This window comes from Lygodium microphyllum, chromosome 5 (genome assembly GCF_053477565.2).
Source record: "Lygodium microphyllum isolate KBCC chromosome 5, Lygodium_microphyllum_v1.1.10, whole genome shotgun sequence".
Classification (NCBI taxonomy): domain Eukaryota; kingdom Viridiplantae; phylum Streptophyta; class Polypodiopsida; order Schizaeales; family Lygodiaceae; genus Lygodium; species Lygodium microphyllum.
Genome location: NC_141139.1, coordinates 29862717 through 29886431, shown reverse-complemented (window position 1 = coordinate 29886431; position 23715 = coordinate 29862717). Strand labels below are relative to the sequence as shown.

The 23715-nt window shown below is 41.1% G+C and overlaps 1 protein-coding gene across 3 annotated transcripts in view; it reads left to right on the top strand.

Annotated features, from left to right (window-relative positions):
• The window catches only part of LOC148035647 (GTP-binding protein, HflX), a 140124-nt gene that overhangs the window by 60480 nt on the left and 55929 nt on the right, over positions 1-23715 (top strand). For all 3 annotated transcript variants that reach the window (XR_015690855.1, XM_087677636.1, XM_087677638.1), the window contains exons 6-8: positions 17817-17912; positions 20164-20277; positions 20419-20487. Coding sequence is in view for 2 of the 3 variants with exons in the window: in XM_087677636.1 (XP_087533762.1) it covers positions 17817-17912; positions 20164-20277; positions 20419-20487 (279 nt within the window). In the remaining variant the exon portion in view is untranslated. The remainder of the gene's footprint in view (positions 1-17816; positions 17913-20163; positions 20278-20418; positions 20488-23715) is intronic.

Genomic DNA, 23715 nt, shown 5'->3' with positions numbered 1-23715 from the left:
GCATTATCTTCATCTCTCTTTCATTTCTCTTCCACAAGTACATCTATGTTTTGTACCTTTGCTAAATATGCATACACTGAATATGCATCTACCGGTGATTCCCAACCAGTTATGTCACGAATGTCTTGCCCTGCATGAGACATTCCACTATCAATAACTTTTTTATTTTCAGTTGCATGTAAAGCATGTATTCATATTTCAGCCTTGGGGACCATCACTTGGCCATGCATTCTATCCAATTGTAGACCAAAAGTAGAAGCATGTACAGCCACATAAGCATTTCGGACGGCCAAGTCTTGTAACAACTTTTGCATACCTCCCTTTCCAAAATTCAAAGCAAGAGGCAACCCCGTTTCTTGTGCATGGATCTTGCAATCTTTCCAAAAGATGAGCTACCGTGCGAAGGCCTCCTGATAGGCATCACAATCCTTTCTCTCATGTTGCAAACTATCACACCACATACATCTTTTTCCTAGCTTAGGGGTTGCTGCCCATCCCCTTTCCTCTTGTTCTTTTTCATCCAATTTTGCGACCTTCAATTGAAGATCCCGCATGCCTTTAATCAATTCATCTAATATATCTTTCTTCCTAACATTGGGAACAACAGGTTTCCAAAATTCAAAGCAAGAGGCAATTTTGTTTCTTGTATATGGATCTTGCCATCTTTCCAAAAGATGAGCTGTCGTGCCAAGGCCTCCTGATAGGTAGCACAATCCTTTCTCTCATGCTGCAAACTATCACACCACATACATCTTTTTCCTAGCTTAGGGGCTGCTGCCCGTCCCCTTTTCTCTTGTCCTTTTTCATCCAATTTTGCCACCTTCAATTGAAGATCCCGCATGCCTTTAATCAATTCATCTAATACATCTTTCTCCCTAACATTGGGAACAGTAGGTGTAGCCGTAGGGTTAGCCACAGAAGTGGGTAGCTTATTGGATATATTAAGTGTTTTGCTCGTAATAGTGGGCAAGCTAGAGATATGCAATCTTTCTCTTCTTCTATGCTTTTTCACAAGTTCAGACATGTCTCCACTTTGTTGTAAGACCTGTCTTTGTAGTTTGATCCTCTAGTAAATCATCAAGTTTCTCTTAAAGCTTAGGATCTAGTGCTTGAAGAAACAATATAATTTTTTGACTTGCAAGAGCTTGCTGTTCTGCAAGATCTAGTTGCTTAAATCGACTTTCAAATTCTCTTAACAATTCTGTAGGCACAAGACCCTTATTGGGTTGTAAAACCTACTCCTGAAAAGTCTTGTGCGTAGTTAAACATGTATCTTCAATGTAAAATTCTTCCCTGAGTGTCTTTTTGAAAGCTACCTAGTCAGCATCCTGCATGTATAATTCGGTGATTTGCGTTGTCAGTTCATGTACAGTGATCCGAACAAAATATTGGCTCCATGCAAGTTGAGCCACCCCAAAGAGTTCCATCTTTTGAGCATAGGTTTGCACATATAGAAATACATTCCTGCCATTGAACAACTTCATCTCACGCTCAACTGCTTGCAAAGCATTCATCACAATAGCTTCTGTTTGAGCAGAAGCCTGCATCACCTGTTGCTGCTGTTGTACTTGCATAAGCATGTTCATATTCTGCACTAACTCCTGGAAAACATCACTAGAAATTGTGCTCGAAGGTTCTCCCATCTTGTCTTTCCTTCTGACGACCTTTCACGTTGGGTCCACCAATGTCGTAGGGGTTTTTATTGAAAGGTCGTATCCACCGGGATCAGAGATAGAAAAAAGTAGAGGATAGGAGATGGAAGAGAAGAAAAGGAATAGACAAAAGGTAAACACGATAAAGACAAAGCACAATAGATCGAATCAATATGTATTGATAGAACCTGAAATCCCTTGTTTGGCACTACTTAGAAGCAATCTCCAAGCATTAGATCTCCTGGAGCTTCCTCGTAGACTAAAAACGTGGATTAAAAAAACAGCTTCCTCTCTATTGCTTGGAACCCAAATCTGATGGCTCCGTTGACTTCGAAAGGGGAGTAAAATTGTAGGACACCTACTCAAGAATCTCCCAGATCATTCCTTCTTCTTCTCCTAGTTCAAAGTGCTGTTTATTGCCTATCCACTGCGATCGCGATGCGCGCAATTTTGCCCATCTTTCTTTCTCATGAAAAATCCAAAACTGGTTGAAAAAGCAACTTACTTTTTGCATGCCATCCTATTCTAGAAGTTTTCCTAGCTTTTTAGGATAATTTACAATAAATAACTTCCAAAATATTGAGAATAGGCTAAAATTGTCCAATAATCTAGTATTTTTGGACCATCCATGCCACACGGACACTAGTACTAATGACTTAGATTGCATTGACTCTCTAGATCAATAAGAAAGTCGGATGATGGTGCACTCCAGAGTTTTTCACACTGTGTCCACGTAGTGGTACGATAACGTGTCTGGCATGGAGACCCCCCCTCATTAGATAAAAGTACATTCCCCTCATCAGAACAAGAGGGCTCGCCCTTCGCCCTTGGAGAGCTCATTACCCCTTGAAGACACTTAAGGGGATGGGGAAGGAGTAGAAATACTCGATGAAGGAGGAAGAGTTGTCAAACGTGAAAGGGGAGGATGAAGAGGAGTTGCAGACAAAGATGGGGTGCCAATGGGTAACTTGGAAGGGGAGGGAGCTGATGGTTGTTGGGGAGGGGGGGCTAGTCGAAGAACTACATTTAAAAGAGTCTTCATCAATAGGAACATTCGAGGTTGTAGTTTTGGTACATATTACATTCTTGTTGCTCGTTTTTTTTAAAACTTAATGAATATACCTTATTGTATTCAAAAAAATGCCATCCTAGAGAGAGTTAGAAACTAGGTGGGGGCCCTTATACTTGCCCTTTCTGGGAGGTCACCCATCCTAGTATTGTTCACGCCAGTGCGTACTTAAGTTGCTATCATCCAGTCTACCTCCAAGGGTGGTTTAGGAATTATTGACCCAGATATTCAAAGTAGAGCACTGATGATAAAGCTCATTGTGAGGGGCCTGCTTCTAGGTGAGGAACCATGGAAGAAGCTACTATTATGGAGATTAGAGACCATTACTCCTGCTCATGGAGGACCATGGCAGCCTAGCACACATGGGCTATTTCAGCATATCCAAGCTATAGGGCTTGGGAACAGTTTTGAGGTTAGATTTGCTGCATTTGTCAAATGGGCAAGGAGATTAGTATTTATAGGGTTTCATTAGATTGACCAAAGAAGTTTTGAAGGGAAGTTGAGACAACCACTTCTTTTTAATCAATTACTAGGCCATACCATTGGAGAGAGGACCCTTCTATCTTGGGGGAGGTTCTTTGTATAGGTAGCTTCTATAGTGGGGGAGTGATTTTCCTTTCCGGAGCTACGGGCACATATTCAGAGATAGTGACTTTGAGGTATTAGGGGGGCCAAAGTCATAATGGAGAGCATCAGGGAGGTGGTACCTCTTGAATGGAGGAAGGACACAGTGACAGATCAGACATGGATAGGGCTCTTTACTAAAGGAGAGATCCTTTTTGCAGTGGTAGCCACTAGTGGAGATAGTGTGTTAATTTTTTAATAGAGATGGATGGCAGACTTAGATGAGAGAATTTGGATAAGTTAGAGTTCACAGGATGATCTTGACAAAGGATTAGAGTTGTGGCTCATTGTGATAGGACTTGGTACTTAGACCCAGACCCTTAGACTTGTATAGAAGATGGGTGGAGAGATTGGGCATATAGGAGGAGGTTGCTACAAAGACTTTAGTGGGATCCTAGGGAGTGGGTAGGGAGAGATCCATTTGTAGAGATGCCTTAAGATGTGCCCTTCTTTGGCTAAACCACTAGGTTGGGGAGGAGAATATAGATGAGTAGGATCAGAGTAGTGTCAAGCAGCTGAGCATTAGACTATCCAGGGTATATCTCAGCCTTTCCTCAAAGACTTATGGAGGAGATTGGAGGACATCTTTAGACCAATAAAAAAGGCGTCAAACCCTAGAACATTCCCTGGGAGTATCTGACAGTGACACTTAAATTCATTTCTCAATGGATGGCTAAAACGTGCTTGGACAATGTTATAGTTGGGCTACGAGAGAGAGATAGAGGGAAGGATACCCCTCCAAGAGAGAGAGAGAGAGAGAGAGAGAGAGAGAGAGAGAGAGAGAGAGAGAGAGAAGAGAAAGTTATATTAACGTCTTCTAAATTTCACTCTTTCTTTGGTTACTAGCACACAAGACTTTAGCAATTGGACATGGCTTGGCTATGATAGAGATCCTATTCCTTGCACTAGATGTGGGAAGCATGAGGAGACTTAGAGGCATTTCCCGTGGGATTGTCCACGGGATTGCCCATGGCATTGCATGTGGGATTGCCCAGGGGCGCAGGAGGTTTGAAGGAGAGCCCTTAGGGTGGTGTTTCATGGCACTATAGATTCTATGATTGCTATGTGTGGGACAGTTGTATGGCTATTGACAAAGTCCCAAGCTTGCGGGTGTGAGGATGCATAAGGATGCTAGGCTTATCTCATATTAGGATAGCTTGTGAGTAGGACTTATGAAACCGGTCTATGACTCACATAAAGCGGTAGTTCCTGCAATTAACGCCTGGTCTTTACACACACACACATAAGTAGAGACCTCACTCCCTCGCTCAACACTAGATTGGCCCCAAAGACCGGTGCCCCTCTCCGTATTTCTTTATCAATTAAAAGATGGAAAATGACAAAAATGATAATGTTCCACAATACATAATCTATGAATAGTTGGTTTTCATCTCTTCTAAGTAAATCCCAGCTGCATAAGAACAATGTAGCATGTCTAGATCAACATCCCTTTTAGGAAAGCATTTTTAGTGATGAAAACTCAATGATTCCTATGCAAAATTGCAATCCGCAGATCTCTGAATTCACTGTTCTTACTGTCCAGCATATCCAGCATTTTCTGTGACCAATACTCGATGATTCATGTGCAAAATTTCAAAAAAAACACAAAATTGTACCTTCAATGGAATCAGCCCATCATGGAAGCATTTCCTTTGAGGATAGAGAGAGAGTTGATCAAAGGGAGCAAGCTCTACCTCCGTACTTGAGTCAGAGACGTAGAAGTACTCTCCATGACTAATTTTCTTGCAACAATCTGCCCTCAGCTCCTCAAAACTTCATTCCCCCATCTGCCCCTTATGCCTATTACGTTTTTTTTAATGCTCTCTCTCTCTCTCTCTCTCTCTCTCTCTCTCTTTTGGGAATTTATGCCACATGGCATATATGTAACAATGTTCCCGTTTAAACCTTCTGGCCTAAAGTTCTCCATGATTGGTGCAAAATTTGACCTCAGCACAGACTAGAGAATTAATCCTCGTGCAAAAACGAAGATAATGACGCAAACAGATTCTGGGGTCCAAAAATAGTAACGCCCTAAATTTTAGGGATGGTGACCCCTGCATTCCTCAAGTTATTCTGAGCAACTTTTATCATTGTGACCACATCAGAAAGTGTAATGTGGCTCAGTTACGGTGACTTTTATTCCATGAGCATTTTCACATGTGCATCTTCTGTCTTGGCCAGGGACTCATTGTCTTGCACCATCTCCAGTGGCTAAGTACACAGTCCCAAACCCCTGGCATTCTATTCTTTAGTGCCCATTCAATATGGAACCGGTCCTAAGGCTCAGACAAACCATTAGTTTAATTTGTCTTAACGGCTGCCTCTTTGGCCCATGCAAAGATCTCAGCTTATTCCAAGAGAACTCTGGGGGTATGAAGCAACAACAACAAAAGAAAAGAAAAGAAAAATATTTATATAAGTAAATAAGAAAAGCAACTGTAAAAAGTATCACCACTTGGTGACAACTTTCATGCCAGATTTCTCATAGATAGTGTGAACGCAAGGGCATTGTCACATATAGGAGCTCATAGCTAGCATTATTGCTTGGTACATATGGATAGCTAGATGTAGCCAAGCTATTGATTTTTAGGACATAATTGCTACAGAGACTCTCTTCGGGATTTGGATGGGAGATTGTGCATGGATCATTGATAGGGGCCCAGCTTGCGGGTATGAGGATGTATAGGGGCCTTAGGCTTATCTCATATCATGGGAACTTATGAGTAGGACTTTCATGCCAGATTTCTCACAGACAGTATGAACTTAGGGCATGCCAGATTTCTCACAGACAGATTTCTCATAGATGGGAGCTTATAGCTACTATTATTGCTTGGTACATATGGATAGCTAGATGTAGCTAGGATATTGGTTTTTTGGACACTGGAGAGACACTTCAAGATCTGGATAGAGATTGTGAATACTCTTCGTGGGAGATGGGAGAGAATATAGGGCAGTTTAGAGACTATGAGAAAGAGGAGAGATATTTTTCTCAAGACATGGTATTTTGACACTTTTTTCCTCTTCCACACCCACATGGTTTGGCATTATAGACCTCTGGATTGGCTATTCACTCAAGCTTTGCAATAGACTTCCCCTTGTTATATAATTCTTGACATGGAAATCCTTTACATGGCTGCTTTGTACTTGGTTTTTTGCCTTCGGACAATTTGTTTTGAGTCAATATAATTTTTACTCTTCTCATAAAAAAAAAGAAAAAACGCTGAATTGCGCTTAAAGTGGTTGCCCTTTCTCTATCTCCTATTGGGCAGGATGTAGGGCCTTCAAGGCATAATGATGCCGATGACTAGCAAAGAGAAGAGGAATTTGATGACCATTTTAAGAATCGGATAAGGATAACAGCAAATCTCTTTGCTGAATTGGCAAAGGATCCTCAACTCACCCAATTTTTGAATAATCCGAAGAACAGCAAGGGCAAGAAGAAGATATCATCTTCTACACCTTTATGACAGCAAGGTGCATCGAAGGAAATGCCAAAGCCTTCATTTAAAGCTCCCAAAATTCCACGAAAGCAAAACTCTTAGTATCTATGGGGCAAGGAATGCAAATGCAAGGCCATTATGGAAGTACAAATCCAATGGATTTTAGAGAACCAAACATGCATGCTATGATGGGGCACACATGATACATTTGGATAGATGAGCATGCATGCTATGCATGGCAGCATTGGCTTGATGCCTGGGGCACAAAGTAGCATGTTTGATAATGCATTTGTACCCTTGAATGTGTATGGGACTCAAGGAATGAGTGCTAGTCATGCAAGTGCTTTGTTTGGTGTTGGTTTTGATGTAAATTCAGCGAATGCACCCTTTTTGCAGCAACTAGTGTATGACAACTTGGCACCCATGTGAAGAAAACTGCTAGGGTTTGCACTGAGGACACACAGAGTATACTACCACAACAGAAACACAAAGAGACAGACATAGACACAGAGGGAAAAACTCAAACCCTAAACACAAAATTCAAAACTCAAACCCTAAATGCAAAACTCAAACACAAACAAAAGAAGGGAGTGAGAGAACACAACTCTGAAGTGAATAAATGCTGTAAATGAATGTAAGAGTGTGCAGTGTGCTCAAGGGTAGAGCAATATCGGAGTGTGACGTCTACCGGAGACAGATCCGAAGTCTATGACCACCAATTGGAGTGAGAAAGTAGAGGGGCTGCAAAATGATGGTACTAGAGGCTGTTGGAGAACCAAACACAAGCTGTAGAAGGTGCAGAGGGCAGAGGGTAGAGGGCGGCCCCAAAAGATTACTAATGCAGCAGACAGAGTGTCACCTGATGGAGGAGAGCATCAACCAGTAGTCGCCTGGTAGTGGAGGACCAAAACGCAGAGTACTGAAGGTCGCTTGATGGAGGAGGGTTGCCTACTGTCGCCAACAACTAGAAGCTGCAAATGCAAAGAGTAGATTAGGGTGGAGCTGCTGGTGATGAGGAACAAGGCCAAACGGAGTAGGAGGGATGGTGCCAGACAGTGGGTGATAGCTAGAAGAAGGCACTTGGGCACTGTGAGGCTGGAAGAAGAGGTGGCAGTAGTCGCGAAGGCTGGACAGCCACCTGGAGGTAGAGTGACGGCTGAAATTTGCATTGGATAGAGTGAAACGTGCACAGACGGAAAGAGGGCTGAATGGGGGCTACCTGTCTATTTATAGATGTAGAAGGGTGCCCCAAAAATTAGGGTTTTTGGGAGGCCACTGGAACTCTCTTGGACCGTTCCCCTTTTTAGGGGTTTTCATTAATTAAGTGGATTTTGAGGCTGTTTAAGAGGCTAATCAACAAGTAATATCTGTTTTAGCTCAACTTCACCTCTCATGCCCAAAACTGAGCCGAAAGGTTAGGCCAGCCATTGTGATGTTTACTTACCCCAAGGTGTCCCACCCCAAAGCAACCAAGGCATTGGACAAAGGGTGCATGTGGGCTGCCTAGTGGCCTACCAAGACTATAGAGGTGATGGTTATCTTACCAAGGGAATCCAAGTAGTCATCCCAGAGAGGACAGGGCATCGGACAAAGAGTGCACGTTGGGTGCCCAGTAGCCTACCAAGCCCTACAAAGGCGGATGGAACCACATTGAGTTTTTTTTCTTTTTTTTTATATATGAGTGAGTTAAATGTTATGGGATGTGGCCGATTGAGTAATAGTGACCCAGAAGACGGGAGTAGGAAGGGTACATCCAACACATTACAAAACAAAACAAGGTAACCATCCACTCAGGGTGTTGATGACGAGGAAAAAGAGGTAATGAGGTATCCATGTGATGGAGGATGGGGGTGTGGTAACAATATCGACCGGTGGAAAAAGCTTAGGATCCGCACAAGTGGTGCTCTGCACAATGAGAGGGAAAGTATGCTACATGTTGAAGAATGCTCATGTAGCAGGTGCCACTTGGACAGTGTCCCGCATGGGGAAATTGTTCACTTGTCCAAGCGCCCTAGTACAAAGATGATGAAATCATGCAATGCAAAGAGTAAGGTACGACAGGAGGAAGAAGTTGATGTCAAAGATAAAGTGCTGAAGCTTGTAGAATACCAAAAAGGATAGGAATCCCCTCTCAACGTGGTGTAGATGCTGAAGAAGAGACAAGAGCCTAATGTTGGTCTTCTATGGTGCCGAGAACCATAAGGAATGAAAGAAGATGAAGTGGATGAAGCACCCCGCTAGAAGAGCAAGGTAGAAGTTACCGCCATGATAGCATCGAGAGAGATGCTGCACGATCCGCCTCGGGAGGGGAAACCACCATGCTGGAAGAAGAGCAAGCACTACTAGGATGATGAAAGTATGAAAGGAATGGTGTGCATCCCCACGTCTCTAGCCTAGGTAGGACCAAAGCAATCTGCAAGTTAGCTCTACATGAAAGACAAAACCTTGCAAAAGAGATGAGAATTTGCAAACACAGAGGTTAGTGGTGAGATGTTTCAAGGCAAAACATAACAGAAAGAAAAACTAACGCAAAATAAATGCAATGAATGTGTATGTGTGTGAGTAAATGGAGCGGAAGACAAAAGAATGGAAAAGCTAAGGACAATGAATCCTATGGGCCTGACTCTAAGAGCGCGAAAAAATGAATGCTAGATTGACCTAGGGTATCCGAAAGGACCTAGAGACATGCTAGGCTAAGAAGGTGACCACCATCGCGTACGTCCAGTAGCAGTAATTTGCCAAGGAAATGCCTGATGAGGTGGAGAGGAAGGTGAGATGGATGCATGAAGTGCAACGGGATCGGAACTTGCAGACCAATCAGCCAGTCCCTCAGGGGTAGCGAAAGAGATGGATTGCTGAGGCTGTACTCGAGCCACATGTCCAACAGCAACAACATGTGCTGAAGGAGCAGATGAAGCAGAAGCGGAAGGCGTAGCCCCACTGGACTGTGTAGTTGCAGCGGTTTGCTAAGGCTTTTTAGGTGGAAAACCTTGGGCCTTGGAGCGACACTCCTCGTCCACATGGCTTGCTCTTTGGCAGTATGTGCAAAACCGGTTTTTCTTAGGGAGTTGCTGTCAGATAGGTCTAGATTCTTTGGCTCCATTTAAGGAAGAGGAGTCACCCTTTGATTGGCTTGCCTTCGCATCTTGTGAGTTCTTGCCATTGGTGGTCTTCCCTCTCGAAGAAGAGGCGACCAACCCCCTCTGCTCTGAATAAGGTTGGGATGAGGATTTCTTGTGGACTTGATCATGCAGCCTTGCATAACGCAAGAACTGGTACTCAAACTCGTAGAAGGTTGGCAATCGAGGTTGGGAGATGATGTGTTGAATGAAATAGAAGTACTTTTCGGGCAACTTATTCAAGAAGAATGTAACCTGATCGTCATCTGACTTTGGAGAGCCAGTAGTGGCGAACTCAGCAAGTAACCGCCTATATTCAACCAGCTTGACTTTCAGATTATCCCCTTTCTTAGTAGAAAACTCTTGAAGCTCAAAGTCGAGATTGATACACCTAGTACAATCTCGAGCTGCATAGCAGTCGAGAAGGTGGCTCCAACGCTTTGACACGAGCGGCAAGTGTTGCAACTGAGAGTGAAACTCAGGAAACAATCCCTACATCAGCTCGACATTGGCCGTTGCATTACGGGTTCTCTATTGGCGAATGTAGTTAGGGTGAGCTAGTCGAGGGTCCGGCATAGGCTCTAGACAAATGACGAGGTCCCAAAGACCCTGAGACTCAAGCACTTGTTGCATGAAATTAGACCAAGTGGTAAAATTTGACACGTTAAAACGTGTCTTGTCCGTGGATTCATTCTTGGCCGGCGTAACACGAGTGGTAGTGCTTGGAGATGGATAGTGTGAAAAAGTGTAGTGTGGGTAGGATGGGGGAGTGGAGTACACTTGGGAATGGGCCCCAAAGTGCCCACCAGGCATGCGGGTAGTATGCAAGGTGGATCCATAGGTGGGGATGGGCTAACTAGGTATGGGCATGGTAGCCACATGAGAATCCCAAGGAGATGTGATGAAAACACGGGGAGGAGAAGATGGGAACATAGGGAGGTGTAACCCAAGGAGAGTGTGAAGACGCACCATAAGCTGAGGATGGAAACCCCTGTGTTTGAGTGATCTTGTGAGATGTGAAGCTGGGGATAGTATGGAGGATGCCCATCACAGTCGACCTAGGAGTTATGGGTGTGCTCATTTCCTGAAAGGTGAGAGCCACTGTGTTAAAATCATCAATCACAAACAACTTGGATTAGCATCCAAAACCACATCAAGCAATCACCTTGCTTATGATCCACTTATCCTTAGTAAGATTCTCTCCTCTTACCAACACAACCAATCGACATTTACTTGGAGATACGCTTTTCAAACAACCAAGCATAACTTGGGTCAACAATCCATCTTTAACAAGATCAACCTTCGTTAAAACCATTTCAACAGTTCCAAGCAACATGCTTAGCATAAATCAACTACCCTAAAGTTCGCTCTCCTCCTGGGGTTAGGGCTTCGAGGCGGAGATGGAAGATCCAATCCCTAGGGTGTGTGATGCAGATGTGGAGTGTAATCCAAGGTTTCGAAAAGATGATGAGAGGTGATCAAGGTGTGATATAGAAGAGGCTGGGATGGGAGGGAAGAGAGAAGTGTGTGTGACATGCTCAAATGAAACAGAAGCTGTAGATTTACTTGAATTTTATCTGCTTCGTGAGCCCCCTCTATTGAAGTTTACATACGCAAAGCCATCTAGATCCTGTACCTAAAAAGAAGAAACCTGCGAGGGTTTTGATTCATGCAACACAAAAGAATTGTACAAACCTAACATTGGACCTAGCTAAGATGATGTAGATGGATTGCCAGACGTTTCGAATGCCATATGTCCTCCATCATCGGAGAGTTGGCCAGCCTCACCAACCAGTCCGATTGTGGTAGCAAAGCTTGTAGGAGGGGTGTAAACATCACCGTACTCGTTGTGATAGTACTCCTAAAAGTCCTCCTCTGCCATCTTAGTAAAAATAGAAGAATGTGAAGGTGAAAGTGGAGCGTCATCCTTCTTACCGAGTCCATAATGCCGTCTCAGGGCCTCCAATGATGGAGAAGCCTGATAAGACATCATAGGAACTAGAGAAGAAGGTGTCTTGGACATTGTGATTCGGTTACGAGTTGTATTGTGTGCCTCGTACAAAAACTAGCTCTCCACAATATCCGCAGGATACTCTTTACAAGAGCATCGGCTCTGATACCATGTGAAGAAAACTGCCAGGGTTTTCACTGAGGACACACAGAGTGTACGACCACGACAGAAACACAAAGAGAGAGACATAGACATAGAGGCAAAACTCAAATCCTAAACACAAAATTCAAAACTCAAAACTCAAACATAGAAACTCAAACACAAACAGAAGAAGGGAGAGAGAGAAGACAACTCTGAAGTGAATGAATGCTTTAAATGAATGTAAGAGTGTATAGTGTGCTCAAGGGCAGAGCAATGTCGGAGTGTGACGTCCACTGGAGACAGATCCCAAGTTTGTGACCACCAGTCGGAGTGAGAAAGTAGAGGGGTTGCAAAATGATGGTACCAGAGGTTGTTGGAGAAACAAACGCAAGCTGTAGAAGGTGCAGAGGGTAGAGGGTGGCCCCAAAAGGCTGCTTATGTTGTAGATAGAGTGTCGCCTGATGGAGAAGAGAATCAACAAAATGTTTTTGGGAAATGGGTCTCAGCTATTCAGTTAGTTTATAACTTGGGAGAGAGAGAGAGGGAGCTGTTGGTCCATTTTTTGATCAGAGAACATTAATTTGCTATAGAGAAGATAGCCATCTGGTGGTCTCAGTATCATAGGCAAGGGACAATAGGGAGACACCTTCCAGGGTTGGCAATATCATTGCTAATTTTGGAAGGTTCTTGGCAGTAGGTGACTACATTAAATGTAGGTTGGAGCAAGCAACATGCAGATTTTAGGGTTTTTTTGTGGAGGAAATTAAAATTCTCCCGTATCATGGCTTTCTTTCACCTTCTCTAGTAATTTCTCAAAATACCTTAGCATTTCTCAGCCATTCTTAGCAGATCTTAGGAGATCTCAGTTAGATTTGATGGAAAACAGGAGGATTTCCGCTACAAGCTCTGAATTTTTGTAATAACTAGGATTTGATAGCCACCTTGGAACCTGTGCCAACAGGAGAAGGCATTGTACATTGAAATCAACAATTAAAATCCGTGGATTTGACAGGGATTTTAGATGCCAATCCATCCACTGTAAATTGGGGCTAGCATTTGGCTAGTTGGTGGTTCCATTTGTGCAAGTCCTGGGTGAAAATCAAGGGGAAATTGGCCTAAATTACTTGTTGATTGTATGTACAGCAAGGGGCTTTTGGATTAGCAAAGAAGGTTGTGGAATCTCAACTTCTACACTTTTCATTAGCAATCAAAGTTAAAGAAATACCGTAAGGGGTGCTAGTTTGGGGGCCAACCGGGTGTCTATTGTTAAAGATTGTAAGGTAATGTGTGTATTTTAGTTTATGCTTAGTCATTACTTTTTGTAATTAAGTGCTTGATTAGGTTCTACCACCCTATTTAAAGAGAAAGGTTGGTTTCAACCTTCTTGCCCCCCTCACAGACCTCAAATAGAGCTTTCCCAGTGGAACTATGCATTGTGTTGTGGAATTTCCTTCTTGCTCCCCTCACCGACCTCAAATAGAGCAAATTCAAACAATGACAAATACTGTTTCCATTGTGTCTTGTGGTCTGAAACATAGCATCTTAAAAGATCCAACACCGTGGAATTTCCTTCTTGAGACTGACTATTTGTTTGGGGACAGAAGGATGATGATAATTTCAGCGTGGTACCCATATTCTCAAACAATCCTCTTCAAAATAAACAGGTCATCTGAGGGTCTCAATAATTGACGATTGACTGTGGCATACCATGATACATGAAGATATGTTGCAAAAATAATCGTACCATATGATCAGCCTTTATTTTCTTCCTCACCAGAATGAAATGGGCTTGTTTGCTAAATGTTCAAATGATAGTCCATGTCCCATAATTTCCTGTAGGTATTCTAGGAAGCTCAAAAATGAAATCCATTACAACACTCTGCCAAGGGCTATCTGGAATAGACAAGGGCTGCAACAAGCCTGAGATCTTTAGGTTGACATACTTTACCTTTTGACATACGATGCATGTCCTGATAAACTACTCTATATCATGCCTCAAAGTTGGCCAATAAAAGAAATGCTTCTCAAACAACTTTGTTTGCGTGAGAAAGTACCTCAAAGTCTAATGGTCTGTCTGCATTATAAAATTAAACCCTAACAAATAGTCTTTCCATGTAAACAGTACATGAATTACAACCAAGAGCTCTTTCTCATAGACCTGTAAATTTTTCTTTGCACCACGGAGGATTTGGCTCTCATAAGCCACAACTTGGCCATCCTACATAAGAACAACCCCAATGCTATTACCACATGCATCACACTGGACCACAATTGACTTCCTAAGATCGGGCAAGACAAGCATAGGATTTGAAGTCATCTTTTCCTTTAACTTTTTAAATGCTGAAATTTTCACTATTGTCCATCTAAATAGCACATTTTTCCTTTTGTAAAGTATGCAATGGAGATGCAATTTCAGCAAGCCTGTGTTCATCTTTCTTGTAGCAAGAACACAAGTCCAAGAAGTTGCAGATCTCATGGACATTCTTCAAAGGTGTTCATGAGCATATTGCTTCAATCTTTGCAGGGTCCATAAGAATATCATCAACCGATACAATGTGCACCAAAAAGTGGATCTAAAGCGAAAAGAATTCACTTTTCTTGTCATTGATGACGAGCCTATACTTATGCAACTCATTGCACAGAGTGTCCAAATGGTTTCTATGCTTTGCCTCATTCTTTGAATAAACAATCATGTCATTAAAGAAAGTACCCCAATGTGTTTATGTGAATTTTATGCTTGTTGTAATGAGTGCCTAATCAAGTTATTTACCACCCTATTCGAGGAGGAAGGCTGGTTTCACTCATTGACTGAGAAGCCTATGCATCATGGTATCTAGCATACATTACATATTAAGCATGATTCCACATCCATCCAAACATCAATTTCCTTTGCAAGCACTTCATGTGAAAGCCTTAGTGCCATACATCCCACATTAACTATATACATGCCAAGTGCCACACATAGATGACTTGGTCAATGCATGTGCCTTGTGTTGGGTATTTTTCATCAAGAGTGGGGATGGAAACTATTGATGTACCTACACATGCAGACAAATATGGGGCTCTAGATCTTCGAGAGGTAGGCAAAGTTCCCCTTGAGCCGGGCTACACACCCCTTTAGGTCTTAAGTGGTAAGGGAGGGTCACCTATCTTTTGGCTTACCACCTCGCGTGGCATTAGCTGTTTCCTTAGCCGGAGTATACATGGCAGGATATTTTTATTAAGCAACCAACATGAAATTCATTCAATAGGAAAGAAATATTGGGCCTTTCATGAGATGCATAGAATAGACAACAAAGTGAATGGGGAAGGGATTACCTTGGCAATCCAGTGACTCACTAGATGCCAAACTTGCCCATTTTACAAATATTTTTGGGTTCTCACTATTTAGCACAACAAGTTAGACAATCCATGATTAGGAGATTACAATGAGCTCATAATGATTTGGGATAATCAGTAAACACATGGGAGCATGGATTTTTACAATGCAATTGATTCTCTTTAATGCACCAATGCAATAAAAGGGTGGGCTGATTGAATGACTATTGCAACCTTTCCATTTCAGTAAATAAAGAGCTCTTAATCCAGTAATTTTAGTGAATTCTTGGGCAAGATTCAATGGCTTACCTCTCCAATGGAGTTATAGCTTCATGCATGAAGATTGGTTACTTCTTGAAGCTTAATCCCACGTAATGGAGAGCCATGAGCACTTGGAGTTCGGTGGAGCTTCAATGGAGGAAGGTCTTAAGCTCTCTTGAGTGCCCGTTCACCAAGATTAGTCCTCTTGACAAGAATCTTCAAGAATCAGCCAATAATGCCTCTTGATGAATCCTCCCGAATCTTGGACATGCTTGATCATTACTTGATGGAGATGGATCCTAGGGCTGGGAATTTAAGGTTTCTTGAAGAGGATGAGAGCTTGAGTAAGCTTTAATGGCTACATGTTGTGTTTTGGGGTTTCAGAAGCAAGAGAGCTCCAATGTTAAAGGAGAGGGATCAAGATCTTGAGCAAGAAGCAAGAAATGATCGTTAGAAGTCTTGTGGAGCACCATAGCTGATGATTGAAGCAGGGAATGGATCTGAAGTAATCAGGGTGCAGCAGCTCAAATCTCACCACAATTTATGAGGGCTGTCGGGAAGGCCTCAGATCAACAAGACTGCTCAAGCCACTGCTCAAGGTTTGCGTGGAAACAAGTGACAACCTGCTAAACTAGTAGGATTACCTCCAAATAAACCTCCAACTCCTGCCATAGCTATCCTTCAAGAAAGGCTGCTAGCTTATCTGTAGTACTCTTGAGTACCTAAATAAACTAAGGTTTTACTATTTTGAAAGGGAAAGTAGATTTCAAACAAAAAGAAAGAAAAGGATCAAAGCACTATGCTGTCATGCAAATTGTAGTGAAGAGAACTAGAGAGGGAGAAGAGAAGAGAGATAGGACTACAAAGAGGAGAGAGAAAGACTAGCAGAAGAGAGAGAAAGACAGGATGAGAAAGAAAGAGGGTAAGGAAGCCATGAAAGTTGGAAGAAAAGATGAAGAGACTTGATTATGCAATAACTGATCCCTAACTTCATAGTTGCATTCGTACTACGTATGGACTAGTTCCTTTTGTATGGTTCATACCATACTGTACGGTATGTATCATACCAAATTCATACCAAAAGATAGGCTATTTTTGGCCTATAAAGATTAGACCACACAATATCTTTTAACTCCTAAGCCTTATGTTTATTATCATAATTTCAAGTCTCTCTCACTCTCTCTCTCCCCCAACTTCCAAGATGAGTATGCAATTCCAAGAGCATTCCCCCCCCTCCCTCCCTTCCTCTCTCTCTCACACACGCGCACACACACACGCACACACACATACACACACACACACACACACACACACAAGAATAAAGAGCCTCTTTATCCATCCACCCTACATTTTGCTCTGTTGTATGATGTATTACATACACATTTCCATCTGTTTTCTAGTAGCGCGTTGCGCATGTTGTGCATGAGGTTTTACCTTGTTACCCTCATGTATTCATCCTATTAACTCAAGTGACATTGCTATTTTAGCTCTAAACATGTGTTCTATTATCTATAATCTAAAATAACTAAGTTTTTGTTTGTTTTTTTCGTACTAATATCGTACCGTACCTTATAAAATCATAAGGTACCAATTAGTACCATATTTTATGGTATCGTACTGTATCGTACCTTTCATACCATACAACCTAATCTAACTTGAGTCTCTCAATACCTCAAATACCCTATTAGTGTAAGTGGTTATTTTCCATGCTAAACCCGTGTCCTACCCATCTATCCCACTCTTTTACAAGCTTCTGAAATATTAGATTAATGAAGAGCCTCCAATTATTGAATAGTTTCAGCCAACTGCTGCTGAAAGAACCAAAGGCATATATACAAGCACTTTTTTTGGTTTTTCTCTTGTTTTGTTTGTGTTTGTGTCTGCACTTTTTTAGGTGGCACATAGGTCCCTAGAATTCATGTGTCAATGTTCTTAGAGGCAATGAAGTTCACTAATTCATTGAACCACTGATTTGTGCTCAGCGTATTATTTCCTTTACATTAAAAAGGCGCTAATGTTTAATAGATTATTTTTAAAGAGATTCTATCAATCTTCTTTATAAATCCTGTGGGTTTTTATGGTTAGTATTATTATTGTGTTCTATGTTCATGAACATTTCTGTTTCCATTTATCAAGAACCATTACTAAGAATTGACACTGCAATGTTGTAGATAGCAGTGCATAATTTTTTTTTCCATTTATCAAGAATCATCACTAAGAAGTGACACTGCAATGTTCTAGATAGCACTGCTTAGAAAAGAGCTGGATTCTGTTCGTGAACATCGACAACAATACCGTGATAGGAGAGGATCTGTTCCTATTCCAGTTGTCTCTCTGGTTTGTGTTTCTTCATGTGTTTTTCACTGCTTTACATGTGGTTTTGGAAGTGCACATTATTTGATCTGATGAATGTGAGCTCCCAACTCTGTTATTTGGGAGGTATCGAGTTACACACTTGACACTACAACTGAATGGGCTAAAATAGAAGTCTCCAGGAATTTTCTCATGCACTCCAAGGAATCTATTTTGGGACACATTTTTAATACTCTTTTGCACTTTCTCGGTACAACAATGTTCAATGTTCCAACATGCATAAGTATAAAGATGTAGTCATGTTATGCTGAAGATGATTCTTCAGGGCTCATAAATATTCTTCATGTGACAAGGATGAGTTTTACATTCAAATGCAAGCAGAAAATAGGATGACTGTGCTTTGAATGAAGGGTTGTGTGAATGTAAAATGGACTTTCATGGAGACAAAGTTAGTTCTTAGTTTTCTTTATTTAGCGTTTACATAAGCTTTCATGGAGTTTCTTGCCATCGGCTATTTTTCCTTTTGTTTTTTGGGTGTGCTGCTTGTGACCTTTCTTCTCTCTTGTCTGATCTCTTTCTATTATCTAGTTTAATCCTTCAGCCCTATTTCATCTTTCATGCAGCATCTTCTCCTTCCTTTCACTCTTTTATCAAACTTTTGTTGTCTTCTTCCAAGTTTCCATGACCTCTTGTCCCGTTTCCTCATCCTCTCCCTGAGTCATCCTCTTCTCTTCTCTCCATCATCCTCTTGCCTTAGTTATCTGGTCTCCTCCTCCACCTGCTTCATCCTGCCTTCTCATTATCATCCAGCCCCTAACCTTCTCATTATCTTGCTAAATACTCACTTCCTCCTCTCCCCTTCTGTGTAAGATTGCCTTCTTCTGCTGTCTCTATTGAAGATAGTTTGGGCATTTATTTTCTTCCATTTATTGCATTTGTTTCCTTTCTTATCTAGGGACCTGGGGTTGCTAATTATCCACCAAAAGAACTCCATGGCAGATGTCAGATGTCCATGAATGGGTTCTCTTGTAAGCTCTTCTTCTAGATTTAGCAATGGTACTCTCCTGACAGGATGCACAATCGTAGATGCTGTAACTCCTTTCCAATTCTCTTTAATTAAGCTTTGATGGGGTTTACACCTCAAGGAACCTTCTTCGACCTGGAAGTTTGTTGGTTTTTGATGTGAACTAAAATGTTTCACAGTCCAGCTTATGGAAAATGGCTTGCGTTTACTTAGATGAAGTTGGTAAATCATCTTCCTAACTATAGACCCCCCTTGTGCTATGGACACTGGGTACCACTGGGACAACTGAGCAACAGACACTTTTCACTTGCTTTACACTTGACCTAGGAATAGGCTATGCACTATATGCAAAGGTGGTTGATCACTAGTGCAGGTGTTTGCAGAGGAGTCTTGCAATTCTACTTATGGCCCCTTGTCACCCTATTTTAGTTCATTATGCTCAACTTATTTTGGAAGGTGTTTCCTTCAACCTTTCACCTTTTGCATTGTGTAGAACGGTGCCAACAACTAGGACATAGCAATCATCTGGCATTATGTTTGCTATCACCTTAGTGGAGGCTGCATGAAAGTGTGTGCAAGTCATTATTAGTTGTACTCAGTTTTTGGCCATAGACACTTGGTTATATGCAGATGTATGAACTTTGGGTATATACAATGTAATTTCCTCTTTAGTCTAAAGGTATCTTATAGATAATCCTGCTCTTGTGGATTATTATCAATGGGATTAGAAGGCTTATATATACTACTGGAGGACGTGTAACCAGGGCCTGAGAATTGATGAAGCATGTGCTAGCAAAAGTCTCAATCCTCTTGATTCTCTGTTAAAGCAGTTCCAAGGATACCAGGCTCTGTTTTTGGACAAGTGAGCCATTCACTTGGAGAGTCTGAGGTCAGTCTACAGGAAACACATAGTCATCTCTGCTCTCTAAGCCACTCCACTGGGACTCCAATCCTGGAAAACTGAACCATGTATTTTGGACACTCTCATCCTGGACAACTCAGCCATCCACTTGGATGGACTATTGGACACCTGTGAGGAAGACCAGTCCACAGGGACTGCATTCTGTATCTCTGATATCCTAGCCACCACATTCTTTGGGCCACTATGTCTCTTTTTCTTCTCTTACTTCTCATTTAATTTCCTCAAATTCAACAGTGAGACATGTATAATGTGGCAATAACTTTCAGTATGATCAGGCTTCTTTTAGATGCTGTAGTGACTCTAAACCAGTTTATCTAGTATTGTTCTAGGTGGGCTATACGAATGCTGGGAAAAGCACTCTTTTGAATAGGCTGAGTGGCGCTGATGTGCTAGCTGAGGACCGCCTTTTTGCAACACTAGATCCAACTACTAGACGAATTGAGGTTTGTCAACTTCTTGTAAATTGAATAAATTATCTGTGCAAAATAAAAAATGTGACTGTAAAGTTTGATTGTCCTGCTGAACTGATTGTGCTACTTAGTCTTTTTTTCAGTTTTTCTAACTTTACTTTTGAAAAATTTCAGCTGCCAAATGGAAACGAGTGTCTTATGACAGATACTGTTGGTTTCATTCAAAAGCTTCCAATGCAACTGGTGTTCCCTTCTCTCTTATGCGCATGTGTTTCTTTTTTCTACTTCTATTCCCTCGAGTAGCCCCATTGATTTGAGAGTTTATTACCTTTAAAGATCTCATATGTCCTTGTATTTGTGGTTGTGATAGTCTCATAAATATGCATAGATGCACCTCTTCCAACATGACAATCTTATGCATGTGCTACAGCTCTGTTATTGAAAGTTATTTAGAATTCCTTTGGTCCAGTTGAAACAATGGTGATAAGTTTTCAAAACCTAGTGACCAAGCTTCTTCCTGACCAGCAGGCTTAGCAAATCTCTTTTTTTGAGATGCTTTTACTGTTAATTAAAGCTGATGAAGGCGATGGTTACATTGGAATAGAGGAAGCCTGTTGCAACTTCAAAGTCCTGATTTACTTACTCCTCTTCTCTATGCTGCCTCTTAAGTCACACCTTTGATTTCTTAACTTGAAAGTTGAAATATGATGGCTTTAAATGATTCAGGAGACAGGAACATACTAAACAAAGCATTGGGATTTTGTAGTTCTTTCTGCAGTAAAATTTTCCATTGGCTTGCAAATTGCATCTGGTACACATTTCAGGCATAGGATCATAGTTACTGGAAATTCCTAAAGCTTCACTTTTTTTCCATTTCAACCTTTGCGTTTCTGTTCTTAAGTCCCTGAAACTTCCAATTTTTGCCGTTTCTGGTTCTGTTCCCGTTTCCATTTCTCTTTAACTATGCACAGGATCAAGTTCTGGTGCCTTATCTTGTCTTTCTCATTATTCTACATCTCAGAAAAATAGTCAACGATTTTGTGTGATCCAGAATTGACCACCCTTGTCAACATGAACATTTGACAGTCCCTATGCTTGCTAACAGCGTCAATCTGAGCACTTGGATTAATCATGTTAGCTTCAACCTTTAATTCATCACAAAAAAATGATCTCAACTAAAAATTTCAATGGAAACCAATACTGGAAAAATGAGATTATGTTTTGCAACTTGTGAAGTCTTTAATCTTTATTGGTATCCTTTTGCTACCTCTATATCAATGGTAATGGTAAACAACTATACTCAACAGTTTCAACAGCTTATGGGACTGCTTGTTCTTCTTATAGGGCTCTATATCATAGAAGTGGGAAATGCCCTGAAATGCCCCTTCACAGAACCCGGAACGCTGAAACATGTGGAGGGCCCGAAACACATTTCCATGTCTGAAATGTTTCCCTCTGCCATGTGGCATTTCCCCTTGGGGAAATGTTTGGTTCAGCTTGTTTCCCAACAAGCCCAAAATGTTTTAGCAAAAGTAGTATACTCTTTATGCTCAAAACATAGTGTTATTAATCTTTTACTCTTGTTAAGTGTAGTGTTATTAATCGTCACGTTCTTTATGCATTATTAATCTCATGTTCTTAATGGTTTTTAGTTTTCATTTTCTTCAAGTGTTATTAATGTTTTATTGTTAAATGTTTAATGTTTTAATGTAGCATTTTCTTTAGAACTCATAATGTTATATAGTCGTTTAATATTTAATGTTTAGATGTTAAATGTTTCATGAATTAAGCTTAAACCATTAAATATTTAGCGTTTAGTCATTTCAGATGATTAATCTTAGAGTTGTTTCTATCTAGTGAAGAGGATTTGCCTACAGCAGTCGAAGACTATGACATGGTTGAGTAAGAGAGAGACAGAGAGGAAGAGAAAGTGAGGGATGATAATTAGTTATCACTCACTCTCTTGTATTGTTTTGCACTTATTTACAATTGTTCATTTTTTGCAATCAGCGTATTAATTATGTGCCAAAATCCTTGTATGCATCAGAAAGCTCCTTTGAGCTTAGGCCTTTTGTATTTTAAAAAACCCATGAGATGACGTGGTGTTTCCTTTTCGACCTCCTCAAAATTTGTTGTTGCCATTTCCATTTCCACATTTCCCTCAACTGTGCTCTATATTGGCATTGATTTGATGAAATGGCAGTATACGCACTGCTGCTAGCTAGAAAAACCTTTTGGCATTTACATCTTGGCCATTTATAACACCCAAAGTATTTTGGACACCTTTTAGTGGGCATGGCATGTGTAAACTCTGAGATCTCATGACCAAAATCTCACTGACAAGAGTTCTATCTGTGTGGCATGTATATACCTTTGAGATCTCATGATTTTACCAAAACCTCAATGACGAGAGTTCTATCTTGTAGATAGTAACACGGAAAGGGGGCAACAGAAGATAGAAATGGGGGAAATCTGTTTTGAAATAGCTAGGAATGGGGAATACATTCCTAGTTGGTGGAATTTTCCTGCTTTTTTTCTCAACAGTTGTTCCCTACTAGGAATGCTCTTGCCCCGTTCCCCTTAAAGAAAACAAACAGTAAGTGAACCGGTAAGCCAAACATGGAAAATCTTTTCATTTTGGACTTGTTTTTCAAAACAATTTTTTCTGCGTTGTCTTCTGCCACCTAAACCAATGTTCATTATATTATTAGTGTATCATGAGAATAAGCTTCATGACAAAGCCTATTCCAATAAAAAGAGAAAACAGTGGTGAAACACAACCATAGTAGACTCATTGGTGTCCCTCAAATAACAGCTTATATGATGATCATTGCAGCAAGCAACAAAGAGAGCTGTATGATTGAAATGGGTGAATGGCCATATCTGCGTGACTTTCCTGATTCTAGATTATCCAAAGTGCTCAAAATCCAAAGTAGTAGTAAAGATTTTAGAGTACCAAGACAACCTAGGAGGGAAACCACCAAATAACCAGAAAATGTTGTGGAAATCATAGAGATGAGAATCGAGATCTAGCATGCAAGTAACAAGAAATTCTATCCATAACTTACAAGATGCCGAGCAATACCAAAGGAGATGCAGAATAATCTCCAAATTACATGATCATCGTAAGTAGTGGGATGAATCAGTGTGACATTTTGTTAGTTTTTGTCCTATTGGCAAAGCTCCAACCATTCATCTTCAAAAAGAGAGATGTTTTAATGGAAGCTTATTTTTTCAAATCTTGCTGAGGTCTGTTTTCGACCATATATGTGACTTGTTCAAGTGACATAAATCATTCCCATATTTGTGAATCCAAGGTGGTGGAAGAATTTACTAGTAGGTGATGATTGGTAGAACCTCTTTAGAGATGCATCAGAGAAGAAGAGAATACGTGCAAGCATCATTGTAATCCCATGTAAACATTTTTTTCTCATGCTTGACAAGGTCCCAATCATTTGGAAGAGGAGTGCA